The sequence below is a fragment of the Acinonyx jubatus genome, chromosome C2 (genome assembly GCF_027475565.1).
Source record: "Acinonyx jubatus isolate Ajub_Pintada_27869175 chromosome C2, VMU_Ajub_asm_v1.0, whole genome shotgun sequence".
NCBI classification, from domain to species: Eukaryota; Metazoa; Chordata; class Mammalia; order Carnivora; family Felidae; genus Acinonyx; species Acinonyx jubatus.
Genome location: NC_069384.1, coordinates 68773924 through 68794472, shown reverse-complemented (window position 1 = coordinate 68794472; position 20549 = coordinate 68773924). Strand labels below are relative to the sequence as shown.

Sequence of the window (20549 nt, the reverse complement as noted above, 5' to 3'; positions counted from 1 at the left end):
TTCATCACTTACATACAACACCCAGTGCTCACCATAACACGCGCTCATAAGAGTTCTTAATATATCCTGGATAAGTCCTTTATCAGATATTGTACTGACAACAGCCAAATAAATTTTTTTAGCCTATTTCCTGACCTATAAACTAAAGAAAATTAGAATAAAACAAAGACAACAAGCATGAAAGAAGAGCCTGTTTTTTCTTTCAACTTTAAGTTTTGTTTTGTTTCCATGAAACTGAGTCTATGCAGGGTCTGTTTGCTTCAGGAAGACTCCACAGGGGTCCAAAGGCAGGAGTATGTGGAGAAGAACGTGTTGAGGCTCCTGGTAAGGAGCAGGACACAGCTGAAGTTCTTTAGTTGGGAGAGTGAGCCTCAGAAATCTGGGATCTTGGGAATCTGAATCTAAAACAAATGTGTTACATGTCCAGCATTCTGAAGCTGGTGTTTCTATATTCTTTCCCTCTCCCTTTCCCTATCCTCCTCTACCCTAACCACCTTGACATCATTAGGTTGAGGGCCCAAAGGATGAGAATTCCAAGAGGCTACTCAACACATCAGCCTGACTTCTAAGGCTGTCCCTCTGGGGTCTGCTCTCTTTTCTCTCTTGTTTGGCTCTTCTAATTACCCCCAAGCAGTGATGCCCAGATCCTTGAAAAAGTCTGATTTGTGTATTTCTAGTAGTTGCTGGAGTTCATCTTCTTTCCTGCACATTTTATGTTTTGTCAAAAGATGTTCTTCCTTTGCATTCTTCCTTTTTACCCTCTTTCTGAGGTGCAAGAGTTGTACACAACAGGGGAACTTGTTTTTTTTTTTTTTTAAGAAAAAGCTGTTTTCGAACCTAAAGCTTACCTACTGTTAATGAACAAACCTGGCTTTCCAGTCTTATCTCATGCTCTTCTGTTACATAAACCAGTCAGCTGGTTACTCGCTGACCCTGAGAGTTGGCTTCTGCCCTCTCCAGCTTCCTTCCCTGGTCCCATTGCCCTGAAATGCCCTTGTTTCTTCTCCTAGTCTGCTCAAGTCCTTACCACTCTTCAAAGTAAACCCTCTGACGTGAAGAGCTTCACGACCACCCCCAGACCCAGATGTTTTTCTCTGGCTTATTTTGTAATATCAAACATGGACTTGTTTGCTGATACAGAGACCATGAAAAGAAAATCCCGCACTAGGGAATTAATTTGGCCATTTAACTCCATTTGGAAAAGAAACCTGAAAGAATTTGTTTAAGGCAAAAAGTAGGGCCTGAACCAAATGAATGAAAGATAGAACACAAGTTGCCCACAGGGCATTCAGCTTTCAATCACCCTATTTTGCTTTCTCCTTCCACTCAATTAGGTCCATCTCAGCTCTGGCCCACTCAGTTCCCCTCTTGGCTCCAGTGGCTCCTATCTCCCTCTCTCTCCTGAATTAATTGGAGTGTTAGGATACAATGACCTCTTTGAGAGATACATTGGCAATATTTCTAATCTAACAATTGTCTACTAGAGCCATAGCCATAAGGGAAATCAGAGAAGGAGCAAAACAGAAAGAAAGGATAAGAGGCAGTGGGAAGTGGGAAGCCTCACTTCCAAATGAAGCCCAAGACTTTCCTGCCAGATGGGATTCACTGAATCCAGCATTCTGCTGACACAGACTAACCAAGGGACTTGGTTTAGTAGCTGCCTTGGGCTTTGTTCTCAGGGTGCCCACTGCGCTGGGTCCTCCCATTTTCTGGGTCTTCCCCAGTATTTACGTATAGAGCACACTTCAGCCCCTCCCCTCCCAAAGTTTTATCCTGTACTTACCCAAGTCAAAATTCACCTGCCACTTCTCTTCCCTCTTCCTCTGGTCTATTCCCATCTACTTATCTCTTTACTATCACCTGCAAATTTGGAAATCTCACTGTGAGGTCCTTTTCTCCAAATCATTTGAAGATGCTGGTAATCCTGATGAAGATGATGGCCATGGGTTGAAGAAGGTATCTACCTTGTATAGGCATACCTTGTTTTATTGCACTTTTCAGATACTCTGCTTTTTACAAATTGAAGGTTTGTGGCAACCCCGTGTTGAGCAAATCTATTGGCACCATTTTGCCTACAGCATTTGTTCATTCCATGTCTGTGTCACATTCGGGTAATTCTCACAACATTACAAACTTTTTCATTATTATTATATTTGTTATGGTGATCTGTGATCAGTGATCTTTGATGTTACTACTGTAATTTCCTTGGAACACCATAAACCACACCCAGGTAAGATGGTGAACTTAATACTATGTGCATTCTGACTGCTCCACCAACCAGCCATTCCCCCATCTCTCTCCTTCTCCTTGGGCCTCTCTTTTTCCTGAGACACAACAACATTGAAATCAGGCCAGTTAATAACCCTGAAATGGCCTTTAAGTGTTTCAGTAAAAGGAAGAGTCTGTATGTCTCTCACTTCAAATAAAAAAATAGAAGTGATTAAGCTCTATGAGGAAGGCAGGCATGTTGAAAGCTGAGACAGGCTGAAAGCTAGGCCTCTTCTACCAGCTAGACAAGTTGTGAATGCAAAGGAAGAGTTCTTGAAGGAAATTAAAAGTGCTACTCTAGTGAACACTCAGATGATAAGAAAGCAAATAGTCTTATTGCTGATATGGAGGAAGTGTTAGTTGTCTGGATAGAAGAATAAACCAGCCACAACATTCCCTTAAGCCAAAGCCTAATCTAAAACAAGTCCTAACTCTCTTCAATTCTGTGAAGGCGGAGGAGGTGAGGAAGCTGCAGGTGGAAAGTTGGACGCTAGCAGAGGTTGATTCATGAGGCTTAAGGAGAGAAGCCATCTCCATAACATAAAAGTGCAAGGCAACGCAGCAGGTGCTGATGTAGAAGCTACAGCAAGTTATCCAGAAGATCTAGTTTAGGTAATTAAGGAAGGTAGTGTGGCTACACGAAGCAACGGATTTTCAATACAGACAACACAGCCTTCTATTGGAAGAAGATCCCATCTAGGACTTTCATAGCTAGAGAGAAGTCAATGCCTGGCTTCAAAGCTTCAAAGGACAGGCTCTCTTGTTAGGAGCTGATGAAGCTGGTGACCTGAAGTTGAATGGTGACTGAAGTGCTCATTTGCCATGCTGAAAATCTTAGGGCCCTTAGGAATTGTGCCAAACCTATTCTGCCTGTGCTTTATAAATGGAACAACAAAGCCTGGATGACAGCACATGTGTTTACAACATGGTTTATGAAATATTCTAAGCCCCCTGTTGAGACGTACCACTCAGAAAAAAATATTCTTTTCAAAATATCACTCCTCACTGACAATGCACCTGGTCACCCTAGAGCTCTGATGGAGACATATGATGAGATTAATGTTGTTTTCATGCCTGCTAAAACAACATCTATTCTGCAACCCATGGATCAAGGAGTATTTTCATCTTTCAAGTCTTATTATTTAACAAGTACATTTTGTAAGGCTACAGCTGCCACAGATAGTGATTCCTCTGATGGATCTGGACAAAGTACATTAAAAACCTTCTGGAAAGGATTCACCATTCTAGGTGGCATTAAGAACATCCATAATTCACAGGGAGAGATAAAAATATCAACATTAACAGGAGTCTAGAGGAAGCTGACTCTAGCCCTCACAGATGACTCTGAGGGCTCAAGACTCCAGGGGAGGAAGTAACTGCAGATGTGGGGGAAACAGCAAGAGAATTAGAATCAGAAGTGGAGCCTTAAGATGGGACTGAATTGCTGCAGTCTCACGGTAAAACCTGAGTGGATGAGGAGTTGCTTCTTAGGGATGAGCAAAGAAAGTGGTTTCTTGATATGAAAACTACTTCTAGTGAAGACGCTGTGAACATTGTCAAAATGACAACAAAGGATTCAGAATATTACTTCAACTTAGCTGATAAAGCAGCAGCAGGGTTTGGGAGGCTTGACTCAATCCTCTTCTTCTTGAAGGAAGCTCTACTGTGGGTAAAATGCTATCAAACAGCATTGCAGGCCACATAGAAATTGTTCAAGTACACATTGTGTACATTAAGGTCCAATCCTGTTCCAACTAACAGTGGGAAGGAAGGATCCAAAGCACTTCATTATGGTGAGATGCTCTGAAACACAAGGGCTGTCAACTGCAAAATGAGCATCTTTCTGTTTTATGATGCCATTATTTTTATTAAGATGAGAAGAGTGAAAGCTAAATAGTTTCCACTGACCTACAAGTGCCAGATTATAGGGAAAGACATGCTGCAGCTAAAGAGACAGTCTTATTGCATGGGAAGAGCTATTTTTATCTCTAACAGGTTTTGCATATTGATAGGTTACCACTGTGAAACCAAAATTCACCAAATTACCAGAGTCATTTATTCTTCTTGTCTAGTCTAGTATTCTCTTTTCTGAGAGTTCTTTTTGTTTGTAAAATCAATTTATAAAATGTTGAGATTAGTGAATTCTAATATATGTTACTTTAAAGGTTTATTAGAGCATTTTCTTCTGTTTTATTAGGAAATACATATATATATATATGACTTGTCTAATGAGTTAAAATATTTATTTATATAGCTACATAAAGACCTCTAGGGATATAGCAAGAACTTTTGGGAAAAGCAGAAGGGTTTGGCAATAAATAAATCCACTGAACCATTTTTAATTTTTGGCAAAATAGTATCAGTTTATATTTAAACATGCTATAATTGTTGAGTTACAATGTTCAGTTACCTGATTTCTATTCCAGTAGATAATCTGGATAACTGGATAATTTTTATGAACAATTTCATGTTCTTTTCTTCATTAACATCATGGTAAAACAGAGATCTTTGATATAATCATGACTGATCTTGAGGGGGTCTTGACTGGATCTTGAGTGGGTATTTTGTCCCTATCTTTGTCTCTTAAGGAGTTTGAGACCTGAATCTATTCTGTTTTTGAAAGATCTCTCCTTTGTTGAAGAGCTCCTACAACGTATATTGTCCTCTCATTCATACTTCTCAATGCTTGAATGTCAGAGTGATTTTCTTCCTGTGTAAGTGAAATACTTAGTCCTGGAGCTTACATCTGCTTCCTTATACTGAATCCCCAGTATCCTCACCAGAAATAAGCATATAGAATTTGTACTTTGATATTACACACTGAGTTTAGGCCCACAGTGCCAGACATATCCCATTATAGAGTGATCTGAAAAATTTCCTTCAGGGATCTTTGATAATTTACCAAAAACAAGTGAATTGCCAGAATACAAAAGCTGTATGAATAATCATTTTTTTTATTTTGTTTTGTTTTTTAGGAAGGAAGATGGTAGCAGTAGGACCCCCAACCCCCTACCCTAATGATCCTGAAATCAATTTAACAAAAGTCTAGAAGAGACTATCAAATTAATATTTTGTGTAGACTTTGGTTTACTTTATATAATTTATTCTGCATTTCCTTCTCAAAAGAACTGGTGCATATTTAGAGAATGCTACAGTGATCCCTGGGAGCAATCCACAAAGACAGTTCTCAAACAGAGCTTTTCTTTCTTGTTATAGTTACAATGTTGGCGGATTTGAGGCATGTTCCAAACATGGAGCACCACATGGCTTTGCAGAGTCTGACGCGTATCTGTAGAAGAAGAGGTTATGAAAGTGGACCAGATGATGTGGTCCTCAGATGATCCCAGGCAATAGAATGACTGTGCAGCCTGATGGCCCTGCATCACCAAAGAAAAACTTCCAGTAAAGCGCCACAGGGCCCTGCCTGACCTGGCCAATATTTCAAATAGCTACAATGTTGAAGCAATAATAAATTTACCTTGATAGGCTGAAGAACTGGGCCAAGAAGAAAAAAGTACAATTTGAGAGGGAAAATGTATAAAAGCTTCTATTTAAGTTTGTTTTTTAAAAGTCAACTGCTTTGGAAGCACTTTGAAAAAAACACCCAGGGGCTTTTAAGGGAGCACAAGCCTAGCCAAAGCAGGGGTCTATGTCACTGAAAAGTCTCCTCACTCCTGGCCTGCTCTGGGAGAGCACCAGGGTCCTGGACACACTGCACCCAGGATGTGTAGGAAGGCATGGCCCTTGCCTTCAGCAGAGGGCACCCAGGTCTCCATGGTGTCTTGAGACGATGTCATATCCGGAAGGACATGAATAAGTTGGGTATATGTGCCACAGAGAAGGGCTGATGATGAAGAGAAATAGTTACCAAATTTTTAAAGTCAAGAGGACTGTAGAAATAACTATATAATCTCAACATTTCTCAGATAAAGGAAAAGAAGGCTATGATGACCATTTTCAAATATCTTTAAGGCCGTCAAATAAAAGAGCGAACAGATTTATTCTGTTTTGCCAGAGAACATAATTAGGACTAAAGGGCAGGAGGGTGGAGATTCTGGTTCAACACACTGATGAAATCCTGAGCTCCCTCGTCTGCCCTCTTCTCCCTTCCCTCCAAACCCCACATCTAGGCTTTGGAGATACCCCAGTAGAGAAGTGGTGGCATCCCCTGGAGATGTCAAAACCTGGCCACCAAATTTTACCTGTCTTCTAGATGTAATCTCACCAAGAAACCTTCCATGGACAGCCCGACTAAGCTAAATATTCCTGCCTCAGTGATCTCATCCAACCATGAGTCTTCTCTCAACAGAATCATCACATTGTATGATGATTCTATTTTTCTGTTTCTCCCTAGCTAGCCCTCTAATGGCAAGGATGGTTTGTATCTTCAATGCCCAACATAGTTTTTGATTCATATTAGGTGCTCACTAAATGTTTAATTGAGCTGGATCAGGCAAGAGGCTGACGGAGCAGTCTCTTTCAAATATAAGACACTAAACGCCCTTGCATACAACCAATTGAAGAGTTGAGACCACCAGTAAATTTCCATCAACTGCCCCTCCGGAAGGCAGAATTTTCTTCCTTGAAGGCTATATTTTCCCCAGCCCCAGCCTAACCACAACCAGTCCTAATGTGACCTCTATAGATTTATAGTTGGCTGTTTCATTCCTTACTCAGGTTAACTACACAGATTAATTTTCAGGTACATTGAACAAACTTTGATTGTAATTATAGAGTCAGAGATTTAAAAGAAAAACTGTAACTGTGGCCCATTTTTCATAAAGTTTCCTATTTAGAGTATCTTTCCTGGTGCCATTTCTAGTGCTCTCTAATGTGAGTATGACCACCCCGGGGGATGTCCCAGATTATCCACTGATAACATAAAAATTTTCACCGTATAAATATGCTTATGTATGTGCATATTTATTACATGCACACATATTTGATTAAACCATAAGAAAGATGCAAAGTTTCCCTAGACTTTTACTAGCAGACTGATGCTGGAGTCTCACTGCAACCACTGGCAGATGGTGGGGTGGGAGAGGGCTCTTCCAGGAGGGCGGGAGCGCACAGAGCAGAGGGGCTGACTGTGGCTTGTTTGTTGGGTTGCTTTTAGCATATTTTAAATTATTGCTCTTTTCATGAACCCAGTTAAAAAGATTTATCTATTATCTAGTTTTAACTAATCTTCACAGAAAGACACATGGCCTATCAAGTTTCCTGCAAAGAAACTGCAGTTTGAAGATAATAATAAGCATGAAAGCACAAGAGAACTTTGAACTCTGTCAGCCACCTTATGGGGTAAAGAAAGAGTGATAATCTAATCAGAACTGTCAAGAAACCAGGCCAAAAAAAAAAAAATGATTAGAAATTATCGAGAAGGTGATTTGAAATATGAACCACAACTTCTAATGAAAAAGCTACACTTCACCCTAAGGGCACACTGAGTTCTGAGATTACTAGTCAGTGATAGCAGAACATGTGTACCATTCATAAACTAATATATGCACAGATAGGGAATTGCAAGTTCAAAAACATTTTAAGAGAGTGAACAATCAAAAGAGTTTGGAGACCACTGGCCTAGTCTTGCTTCTAAACATATTTTTTATTTCTTTCTGATCATTCTCATCAATTGCAGAAAACTTCGAAATGCATGGAAGCTTCAAAAACAAGAGAAAATCACCCACATTCTTACCGCCACAAAATAAACACTATTGGTCTCTGCTATTATAACCTTTTGATATAAAATGTCTTTCATTGAGGGAAGCTGAACGTACAGGAAAAACGTTACAGAACATTATGTTCTGATATGGGTCACTCTGTCCAGTCTCCGTGGAGGCTAAGAAGGTATGTCAGGAATGCAGTTACAGTCCTAGTTTTAAGCATTTGCCTAATACATTTGAGTTAAGTTTCACTCTTACTGGGAGTGCCCTATGACTTCACCCCAGGTTATACTGTGGGCGCCATATACACCATTCTCACTGAGGAAAAGGTGACTGGTAGAGCAACTCCAGTACTACCTTAATTTTTAAATTAATTAGCCCATCTCAGGCATCAGTGACATGGTTAAGGAGTCATGCTTAGATTTCCAGATGTCAGGGGAGCAGGCCTGCTCTGCTTTTCAGTAATCCCCAGGAATTCCAAGCATGTCCATCAAATGCCTTGCTCTAGGAAGGCTTCCTCTAGGAAGCCATAGCTGAAAGTCCCTGCAGTAACAGCCCTGCCCTGCCTAATGTCAGCTCCAACATGTCTCTCGTTAGAGAAACCACCCTCAGTTTCACACTCTGACTCTTCTCTAGACGTACTCTTCATGCCCATGGTGAAACACTAGATGGTATTTGAAATAATTTCATCACCCTCAAAACTGACTTCTGACAATTGAGTTGGGGCACAACTTCTCCATAGGTTTGGCAGGATTTCCATTTCGATCTGAGATGAAATGCAGCATTTCCCAAGCTTTGGGCCATATCCCAAGTGGGGAATAAGACCCCTTCTAAAACCTGGATGCCACTGCCTAAACCAGAGGGTGCCACCAAATCACTATTTTTATCTCCCTCATACTATGTCCCCACTTTGCTCTACTGCATACCAAGTATCCAGGTTGTTGTATAGTATGGGGTGGGGGTGGGGAGAGGGAAGTTTTATATAATGCAAAGGCTGAAGAATTCAAATCCTATAATTGAAACAAGCTTCTCAAGTGCAACAGTTAAATAGGATCCACTTTTAAAGTATTTGATTTATAGTTCACTTTGTTTTTTAAAGGGTAATTTTGGCATATACTCTGGATTGTTTTTCAGGAATGGAAATGGATTTTCCCAGAACCACTGCAGGCAGACATACCCTGGTGATGCCTCCCGCCCCCTCTGGCTCATGTCAGGGGTGTAGTTCATGGCAAACTGAAGCTATCTATCCCATTCTAGAACTAAACCAGCAACCCTGACCTCAAAACCATGCCCTCTAATGAAATAAAACTTAAACAGCCAAACCCTCAGATTCTCTCCTTCCTCTTAAGCATTTTTGGATGTGGACCCAGAATGACAGAAGAGTAAAGAAAGACTACAATTGCAATATCACCACACCAGCTAACATCATCTCCCAATGGCTACATTCACTCTCGGTAGGTGAAGTGGAGCCAAGGAGGGATGATAGGAGTCCTGGAATCAAATGTGACTGCTTATTTCTGAGAGCCTGACTCCCAATTACCAAAGATTAACAGCTCACACCCCCTCTTTTCCTTCTTTGTTACCTTTGTTACTCAGCTTCATGAAGTTCACCATGTTCTCTCTGCTGCGTGCCCAAATCTCTAACTTTCCACTAGTATTCCTACTAGTCTTTCAACATATTTTCTTAAGTATACATTTATTTTTCTTAAAGTTTATTTGTTTTAAGTAATCTCTACACCCAGCATGGGGCTTGAACTCATGACCCCAAGAACGAGTCGCATGCACCTCTGGCTGAGCAAGCCAAGTGGCCTACAACATATGTTTGAATACTAGTAGCCACCTGAAATCCTTTTGAGTGTAGATTCAAAATAAATTAAGTAAAGGGTACACAAAAAATCACCTAAAGTTATAGAACAAGTTGTAAGGATAATTGAGATCCAGATTTAAAGACTTCTCTTTTCCTTTGTTCCAGAAATTGTCCAGAATGCCCCTTTTAGACCATGAAGTCTTTAAGCCAGAAACTGTAGTGGCTTCCAGGGAGGCAAGGGGAGAGGTATGTTTTTGAGAAGAGAATAATCATAGGACAATAAGGGATAGGAGGGATTGCTTTAGGACTCCTTTTCTTTTATATTTCTGATTCTCAATATAAACATTTTTGGTCACAGAATTGAAGAAAAGAGCATCTTTTGCCAGGGCAGTTTTCTGGTCCTGCCTGGGACTGTTTTGGGGATGTTGGAATATCAACATTTAAAAACAAAGTAATTTCCTTCCAAATTAGTTTCATGAAGCTTCCACAGATATTGTTGGGAAGATCGTTCCTAGACACTCAGAAGCCCCAACTGTGAGGAGAGGGTTGGAATGCAAAACAAAATGTAAAAGAATGATGGGTGGAGAAGTAGCTTTCCCTAATACCATACCAGCAGGGAGCAAAGAGAAGACAGTGGATCTTTCATTTAACCCTTTGCCATCCCTGAAAAGGACAAAGTGCCTTGGGTGTTAGATACTCTCCACACCCCAGGAGCCCTCCTGGCCTGGTTTTAGTTACTGTTTCAAAGCAGAAAATAATAAAAGGTGGATATTATGTGGAGCAGACATTATTAATAGGCATCACAAAGAGGATATAAATATACTATAACATCTGATCCTGACCTTGCCAGAAGGAACTGAGGAGTCCATGAGATGAATCAAGATGGCCTTAGCACAGACTTACCTTCTTAGTGAGCACAAAGCAAACTGAAGAAAAGGTCTTCTTCCCTGTGGCGCCTGACTTCCCGGCTGCTCTGTGATTTCATCTAGTTCCTGACCAAGGTCACCAACTGAGGAGGCCTCCAAATTTTAACATCTACCTCCTCCTCCTGATGCTAAAGGATCCAATCACTAACTCAAATAGACAACTCCATGGTCTTTCAGGAACCAAAGTACCAAGGGTCCACATAATCCCAACCAAAAGCCTTCTTAGTGAAGTCATCCCAGACAGAGAGTGAAACAGAGAGGCTCTTCTTGGCTGAGCAGGTGAGAAGGACAGAGGAATGGAACATGGTAGAATTTGAACTGTGAATCTGTTAATTATAAAAATGTATCCTTGACGCACAATCCCCTCTGATTCCCTTAGGGTACTGCCTGATGCTCCGTTCCCAGCCTTTGATGCAGCGCCCTTGACCAGGAAGTAGCCCATTCTGGAGCCCACCCCCCCAGAACTCTCCATGACTCCCTCCCTCTCCTTTCCCAGTGCCCCCCTCCGCCACCTCTACCTCAATGGTATATTGCTCGAAGATGCGCAGCTGCAGGAAGATGTCTAGCTTGATCTTCCGCTCGTGGAACAGCTCCTCCATCTGTACCTGGGCATCATCCAGCTGCTGAAGGACTGACTCGATGTGGCTGATGGAGCTGCTGTGGGGTGTCTTGTTGTTGGACACAGCTGAGTCCCTGTGGCAGAGTGGGGGAGAAGGGACGGGCCTTTCCATGTTAAAAGTGATATAGGGGCAGGGGGCCTTCCTCATTTGAGCAAGGTGGATATGAATCAACAGGATCATTCAAGATGTTTATCAAACTCCTACTGTGACCCTGGCACTATCTCCTTAGTAGGTGAACCAACGATACTTGTATCCTCTTTGGGGTTCATAGCACTGTAGCTCGAGACTAGCTGCTCTCCTCTTTATTCCTCAGAACTCTGAAAGCCATCAGACAAAGGAATGCATGGAAAGGGCTCTACAAAGCATAATATATTAAGGAAATGGAATGATTCCATACATATATGTAGCCTAATATGCAGAGTTTTAATACACACACATACACATGCATATGAGTAGACACATTAATCACAATGAGTAAGAGTAGACAAATTAAAGGCATATGAAAAAAAATCACCCTTCCTAGTTTTATCTCACAGGATTGTTATTAAAATAAAATGAGATCATGGCTGCCAAAATTATTCATCTACTTTATAACGCTATGCCAAAGTTATGGGCTGGTGTTATTCCACAAGCTCCAAGCTGTAGTTAGGAAAACACAGGATCTGGAGGCCACAAGCCCAGATTGTCCCCACTCTGCACACATGGGCTTGTGGCCTTGGGAAATCACCTCCTGGAGACCCCGCTGCCTCCTGAAAAGTGAACTTAATAATCCCTGCTCACTTCTTGGTTTGCTGTTAAATAAGACAGTGAATGGAAATGTGCTCTGTGAGCAGAAACATGCTGTGTTAATAATGGCTGTTAATCCTGAAAGGACACAAAAGAAGGGTCAAGTGCTGACTGGGGCATGGGCCCAGCTGGGGAGAGTAGAGGACAGGGCACAAAAGGCTGGGACAACAGCAAAGTTTCAAAGAGGATGAGTTCCGATTTGGATTTGGGCATTAAAAGAAAAGGACAACCCTGGCCAAGCAGGTAGGAGGGGTGCACTTTCTGAGCAGGCGCATCTATACAAAAGTGGGAGGGGAAGGTGGCATGTCATAGAGGGGAACAAAAAGTAAACAAATTGAGCTGCTCAGAGAAGTAAAGGGTGGTGAGGCCTCCTAAGAGATCATTATAATAGGAAAATTACAGGAGTTCAGAAGTTTAGATTCAATATGGCCCTAAAGCTTGAAATAGATGGGCACATTCATTATCTTGTGGCATCCTGGTTTCTTGTACAATGTAACAGGTTGGAGGACAAACCATCAGCAGGTTTTCTGAAAACCAGTCCTTTTAGCCTGTGTTTGTCTCAGAAGCAGCAGGATCTGAGCTCATCCTATATTTCTGAAGGGGGCATAAGGCCAGTTGTCAGGAGCCCCTCCTTCTGTCATTCTGAGAGCTCCCGATTCCACCTGCAACTCTGGCCTATTTGGGCACAAAACTCCACCATTGCACAGACACCTCAATCATGAAAAGAATATAAGGCATGCACTTGATATGCTGAATTATGCATTTGTTGAGGACTTTGCTGTTGGAAGGATATGCTTGTTCTTTCTGACTGATCCTCTCAGACTTTTTTCCATCACAAAGCTTCCAGAAGAAAGAGAATGATTTCTGACCATTTTGTACAGTACCTATGTCAGCATCTCACTCACTGGGAATCACAGAAATGATGCAAAAACCACCTTAGGTGCATCAGTAATGATTGCCAGAAAAGTCATGGAGACCTAGGGAAGATGTGTTGAGGCATCCTGCCCATTTCCACTAGGCCCATTTCACTTCTTCTCTTCTTTGACTGGTCTTGAAATTAGGGAGGGGATCCTAGGCTAGAGTCAGGCTAATGAGGGAATACATGGTCACCAGTGGTTCTTGATCACACACCTATGGTTCTCTCTGACATCCATGGAATTTAAACCTGTAGAACGGCCATCAGCCATGTCACTACCTTCACCATTACAGAATAGCCTTTAGCCCTTAGGCATCATGCAAGGTTGGCAGTTGAGAGCAAATGTCATCCCCACAGACCCAACTCACACAGAATGGAACTGACCAAGCTTATGAAAAGTTATTTGGAGAGAAAACACTAAGCATCACAAAATTCTAGAGCTGACAGAGCTCCTAGAAGAACCTCCTTAATTACGCAGACAAAACAGCTGAGGGCCAGAGAGATTAAGTGACTGCCCGTTATTTGGAATTTTTTTTCAGAAGCAAATAACAGTAGGGTTTCCTAGGTAGGCAGACAAAACTCATGTATGATATACTTGTAAAGATGAGCTGGAGGAAGAAGGGAAAGAGGCTGTCTTGTTAGTATGCAACAGGAGGATTCAAAACATCTCATGTGCATGTTTGGAATAGACATGATTAATTTCCAACAGGAAAACATGCCAGGGCTATCTCCAGGTAAGTTTTTCATTGTTTAATTGGACAACTGGTACAGGGTGGGGGAAGCCCTCTCCAACTGAAGTAATTCCCTCAGGGCCCAGCTCTGGCCTGGGACTTGCTGATGAGATTATTCCTGTCCGGAGCTGCCAGAGGTCCCAGCACTGGGTGATTTTTGGATAGAACAAGTCCCTGCAGGCAGACATCATTAGCACCGTCAAGTCCTATTTATACAGCACCTGGGCACAGGGGTGGTGCTGAGGGCTTGCTCAAGGCCTCACGACACTTTATTTGAGGAGCCAGCGCCCTTGACAGGGATAGGAACCTGGATATTGATGCCAACAGAAAGGAGGCAATGGTGTGGATGATTCTAAATGAATAGAAGGTTTTAGACAGGATTTTCTTTCTTAGTTATGTTTGTTTAAGTTGATACAGAAGGAGTTGTATTTTCTGGGCAGCAAGGAATGGTGGAAGGGTCATACGTGGGTAATGGAGAACAGAGTGGGATGACAATACAAACTCTCTATATCCTCATGGAGGACAGCGTTGGATCCCCAAAGCCAACCATTTTTGCCAGCTGGGGCACTAGAGTTCAGAGTTCAGCCTGAGATCAGATACCAAATAACACTATACTCCATAATGGCTATTTCTCCACCTGACCAAACATGCCATAACTCTTTCTTGTTTTTTAAGTTTTATTTATTTATTTTGAGAGAGACAGCATGAGCAGAGGAGGGGCAGAGAGAGAGAGGGAGGGAGAGAGAATCCCAAGCAGACTCCATGATACCTGTGCAGAGCCTGAAGTGGGGCTCGAACTCACAAACTGCGAGATCATGACCTGAGCCAAAACCAAGAGTCAGATGTTTAACTGAGTGAGCCACCCAGGTGCCCCGAATATGCCATAATTCTTAATGAAGATGTTATTATTTTCTGTTGAATGTTGTTAACTTTTGTACTTATGTTACTTATTGATTGCTAAATAGTAGCATGAATGATAAATAATTCCTTGAAACATCAGAGCTTTTCCATTTATTCTCATTCTAAACTCCAGTTGGGTATGGCACAGGCATTTTCATATCTGACAGATGGAGAAACTGAAGCTCACACAAGACCACAAAGCTGGTGGTGGCTCAGCCAAGACTGGGACATGACTTATCTCACATCTAGTCGAGGGCATTTCCCACTGGAAAGCACTGCCCATGCTGACCTGGCCTCGCTGGGCTCCCCCAGGGAGGGAGGCGCTGACCTGAGCTGCTGGATAAGGTCTTCGCCTTCCTTGATGACATTGAGCGTGGCGTCCAGAGTGGCAGTCTGCTGCTGCTGGAACTGCTTGATCAGTTCCTGGACCGCATCCACTGAGTCTGCACAGACGTCCTCCAGCATCTCCTTCTGAAGGTCTTCCATCCATGTCCACAACTGTGGGGGAGAGAGCAGAGACCCCACTCAGGGCAGACAGGAGAGGCCAGGGGTGGAGCAAGGACAAGATAGTTGGGACAGGGGTCACCCAACCTCCCCTCAACCAGTCAGTGCAATGTCAGACTATCATTCTCATCAGCACACCTGTATTTATATTCATTACTCATCTCTGCTAAGTTTACTCCATTAATGGTTCCATTCCCTAAGGATGATCACCACCTCTGGCTTAACCTCCCTGTGGTTCAGGGAAACTTATAATCTTAGAGCAAGGTTGATTGCTCATCTTTGAGAAAGTAGGAAGAACAGAGGGCTGGTGACAGACATATATTATTTCATCTTTCAGAAAGGAGGATTCTGCACACCTCAGGCAGCTAGATGCTGATTCCTAGAAATGTATCATGATTTTGGAAATATGCAAAAAAGAATGGGATGCTCCATAAGAACCAAATGAAGATTAATTTTAAAAATACATGCTATGCTAAATTATTTGTTTCTTTTCAGGGCTACTAGGTTGGTTAGAAGGTTGAATGCTAAAAATGTAGCTTATCTTAATTTCAATATAAGTATGAGACATTTCCCCCATGATATTCAAAGCACTGAAATGTAGTCAGGGTGATATGACTGGTCAGACAACTTTAAAAGAGCTAAGTGTAATGTTTTGAGCAGAATAAGGATTAGAAATGATGAAGAGTTGAACTGAATTCTGAAAACTCATGTAATGATAGCTCTTCCTCATACAGAAACTAGGTCTCCAGTGGCCTGCCACAGTGCTCTACTGCTAATTACTCCTCTGGCGCATGCTCATAAAATGATGGAGGGAAAGACAAGTCTGATGCTTGCTTAAAAATAAGGAATCTTCACGTGGCTATCCAGAAAGATCAGCTCAGGGCTCTACCAGGGGCGGGGGGTGGGGGGAGGGAAACAGTATAGAGAGAAAATTGATAGAATCAGAAGATGTGGATTTTGGCCTCTGTTCTTCCTATAACTCGTGGTACCTTTGAGTAAATCACTTCACCCTTGCCTATCTATGACCTCGTGTGTGAAAAGGAAAGCATTAAATAAAATGGCTAATTGCCTTCTGGTTCTAACATTTATGTATGTCTTCCATGTTAAGAACACGGATAAACATCCATCTCAAGAATATCATCTCATCTAGTTAGTTCTCAGGATGGTAAATCATGGTATGGCCTTTGTAACTAGAAATAAGAAAAGAATCAATAAAGAGAGACAAAAATAATCTTCAAGTTTCAGACAAGTTATTCTTTGTTCTTCAGATAGGAGAGGCTCTGGATGTGACAGAAGAGGGTGAGTTAACAAGAACACTAAGCCCTAGAGGTAGCATGTAAGAGGGTATAAAGAATGTCCTTCTTTGACAGGTGAGAAACTCTCTGAGCCTTAGTTTTCTAATCTACAAAATGGGAGTAAGATCTGCCCTGCTCATCAAAGACTATGGATATTAAATTATTTAATTATTATTAATGCTTTAAGTAAACATATAGCATTATTAATAAGCTCATAGTGTTGTGATGATAGCTGCAAGGAATACAAATTATTATTATTCAGTGTTCCTGTCATTTAGCAGTTAATAATCTGGTTGTAATTCAGTTTATTTCCTTTAAAAATAACCTTTTCTATTATAAAAACATAAAACAAGTTTTCCAGACCATATAAGCTGGATTCATATTTCTATAAGTATGAATGTATTTATTACAAATCAGTATGAAATCAGGAAGTTCAGGATATTCGTCACTGTTGCTTCTTGTTAGTTCATACTTTATGGCTGCCATTTTGCCTGGAGACCAAAAGCAGTTTCTAAAGGTGCTGAAGTCCCTGGGTAAAAGATAATGGGTTCTCTGAAAAACTACTGGATACAGAGGCAATATAGCATGTAGCATGGTTAAGAATTTCAAACCCCCATGGTTCCTGGGTGACTCAGTTTGTTAAGCATCCGACTCTTGATCTCAGCTCAGTCTTGATCTTAGAGTCATGAGTTCAGGCCTCACATTAAAAAAAAAAAAAAAAAAAAGAGAGTTTCAAACCACAGTTCTACCATGTATCAGCTATATAAGCTTGGGCAAATAACCTACCCTGTCTGCACCTCAGTTCCTCAGTATTCCTTATCAGTAAAATGGGGATAATAGTAGTGTTTATCCCCACAGAGTCATAAATATTACTAATTTGATATATATGTGTGTGCATGCATGTCTGTGTGTATATATACACAAATAAGTGAGATATATCTATAGCTATCTATATAGATATCTGTATCTATATATATCATTTAGAAACAGTACTTGGTATATAGCAAATGCTAGATACTATATTTAAAAGATATTTTTGGGGGCACTTAGGTGGCTCAGTCAGTTAAGCATCCGACTCTTGATTTCAGCTCAGGTCATGATCTCATGGTCGTGAGATCAAGCCCCGAATCAGGTTCTGTGCTAGGCATGGAACCTGCTTAAGATTCTCCCTCTCTCTCTCTCTCCCTCTGCCCCTCCCTGTTCTCTCTCTCTAAAAAAAAATAAAAAATAAAAAATGTATTAAAAAATTTTTTTTAAATGCTTGTTTATTTTGTGTGTGTGTGAGATAGAGAGTGCAAGCAAGGGAGGGGCAAAAAGAGAGGGAGAGAGAAAATCCCAAGCAGGCTCCTTGCTCAGCACAGAGGCTCACACAAGGCTTGATCACATGACCATGAGATCATGACCTAAACCAAAATCAAGAGTCAGGCACTTAACTGACTAAGCCACCCAGGCACCTCAAAAATAAAAGATATTTTTGATGCAAGCCACCCCTAGGTCCAACTAGAAGGCAGAGGGAAAGTGTGAAATACTTCTTCCATTTTTAACTGGTAAAAGATCAACACTGGATTTGGTCCTTCAGAATGCTAGGCTGAGCTGGGCCTCTTTTTGCTGTTTTTGCTGCTTTGTCCTGGGATGCCTAAGGAAAGCCTAGAGACTGGAAAACCTAGATATTTCTGAAGGTAAGAAAGAAGGTGGGGAGAGGAAGGGAGAGGAGAGGAGAGGAGAGGAGAGGAGAGGAGAGGAGAGGAGAGGAGAGGAGAGGAGAGGAGAGGAGAGAGGAGAGGAAGAAAAGATGTGAAGAGAGAGAGATAAAACCTGGACACCAAGCCTGTCATGTAAGAGAAGGAAAAGAAACTCAGTGTCTCAAGGGAGGACAGGCATTGAGATAGAAGACTGATCAGGGTAAGGTTGGCACTCATTGTTACAGGAATAAGACAGAAAAGAGGCGTATATGAATCTTGAGAATTTTATTTGAATTAAGATAATTTTGTTCTCAGTACCATCCCTAAGCTATTTTAATGGCTTCATAGCCTTCTCCCCCTTTATTTATCCTTAATAAAACTTGAACACTTCTGGTGTAGATGTACAGAAGAAAGCATGATTCATGGCACTCCCTCCTCCTGATGGTCATGCAGTTAAAGAGCAGGGACAAAGACAGAACTTTCCAGATAAAAATGAGGTGTCAGTGTTACAAACAAGGGGACCAGGAAAACACTAGGGACATATGAGGATACACTCTGGCCTCTGAAGTCAATATTAAAATAACATGTCCTCCCCCAAAATATTCTTTGACCAGTGAACTGAAACTGATTTCTCACACTTCTGTTCCCATATTCTATTGTATTATAAACAAACTCTTGTCTAAGGCAGAGTGAAAACCTACTTCCTACTAAGGAAAATCAGCTAAGAGATGAATAGTAAGATACAATACTCAGTGCAGCTCAGCCCAGTGGTTAGCAGCTTGATAAGAAAAGGAAGCGGTCTACATTCAAGAGTTTAAAATGTCAAATAAAATTGCTAGTGATGAAAGACAATTTGACTTGGAGATAGTGAAGGGGACTTCAACACCAAATACAAAGGGTTAGTGACATCTTTCTCTGTTTTTCCTTCTGTTAAAAGAACAAACAGAAGGAAAGGAACTCTTGAATGGAATTGATATTTACTAGCGATAATTCTTGATTCTGCCGTTATCGGGCTATTCCGTGAGCATGGGAAAACTACTTTACTTCAACTACTTCATATTTAACATGGTGTGTGCACGTGTACACATGTATATGTGTGGTCTCTCCAGCTTGTCTCTAAAATCCCTTCCAGCTCTAACATGCTATGGTGTCTCTTAAGGCTGATGTCAAGGAGAGGGTAGTAAAGAAATGCTTAATGTGTATTGAAAGATCGAGGAAGTAACCATATTGTATACAATGGGATTAAGGTTTCTTATTGCCAGGGGAAAGGGAGAAGGTTGGAATAAACTTTTTTGTGTTGAATCAGAATTTTAACTATACGTATGGGTATTTTATATTATAGATATATAGATATAGACAGATAAACACAGATGTGTGTGTGTGTGTGTGTTTAAAAAAAAAAAGAAAGAAAGAAATGCCTCTCTAAACTGCAACTCTGCAGTCACAACTTAGACACTGAGACATCCAAAGTCCAAAAAGTTTAACACTAGTTTGAGGATAATTGTGATACCAAGTTAAGACACTATTTACAACCTAGAAAGCTTGAGTAGTGAGTCACTTGCAATCCCATGAGGCCACATGTACACAGTCACCTCCTGGTGGCAGCAAATTTAAATTGCAGACTCATAATTCTGAATAAGCACCTCCGAGGCATAAAGTGGACAGAACTGAAGATTAGTGTCACTAAACTATGAGTAAGGATCAATATTCCTTTCCTAGGCTGCAATTTTCCTATCCTGTGGGTTTCCTTCTGTGTATGTGTCCATCTGACTTATCCCTAAAGAGCATGCCTAGGTTGCTTTGAAAAGAATTCACATCAGAGAGTTGCTTCTGTTACTAATTTACTAATTATCAGGCAGCACCAGTGAGACCTAGTCAGAATGGTCTCTCTCTCTCACTTCAAGCTACAAGAAGCAACGACTGCCAGAACTGGGTAAAATCATGGAGTGTGTGAGGTAATCAGTAACAGCAACCATGAATTTTTTTTCCCTATTGTTCTCCATTTTGCTTTCTCTCCCCTAGGGTAATCCTCTTTATCTTCTGCTTATTGAGAGTCTCACACATTAGCACTGCGCTTTCTCCATTAATCCAGTGCTCCAGAATGACTCTCACATTTCAGCCATTTCCAGACGTTCTTCTTGATCAAACATACCTGTACTGTGACCCACCCCTTTAGGGGTCTGCTCTTTGGTTGGCAATGAATACTTGGTCCATGTTGATATACATACGTAGAGGCTTTATGTGTTCTTTCTCTCAGAGAACACATGTGGTTGCGGCCCCAAATACCTATACCCAAAGAATGGGCCTAACTTGAGAAGTTTGAGAACCTTCGCAGGGGTAAAGTTAAGGAAGACTTAAAGTTAGTTAGAAGCCTACATAAAGTTAGTCCTAATAGTGAACCAGTGAATTTAGGAGGGGCCAGCCCATGGAGCCTATCCTGCCTGCAAAGTG

The 20549-nt window shown here is 41.3% G+C and overlaps 1 protein-coding gene across 22 annotated transcripts in view; it reads right to left on the bottom strand.

The window, feature by feature from the left end:
- Nucleotides 1-20549, bottom strand: part of KALRN (kalirin RhoGEF kinase) — a 661810-nt gene that overhangs the window by 294549 nt on the left and 346712 nt on the right. For 18 of the 22 annotated variants that reach the window (XM_027061042.2, XM_027061044.2, XM_027061027.2 and 15 more), the window contains exons 12-13: nucleotides 14907-15115; nucleotides 11183-11357 (exon numbers count right to left, since the gene is read on the bottom strand). In XM_027061042.2, the coding sequence (XP_026916843.1) occupies nucleotides 11183-11357; nucleotides 14907-15115 (384 nt within the window). The remainder of the gene's footprint in view (nucleotides 1-11182; nucleotides 11358-14906; nucleotides 15116-20549) is intronic. The other 4 variants (XM_027061047.2, XM_027061048.2, XM_027061036.2 and 1 more) reach the window with 1 other exon arrangement.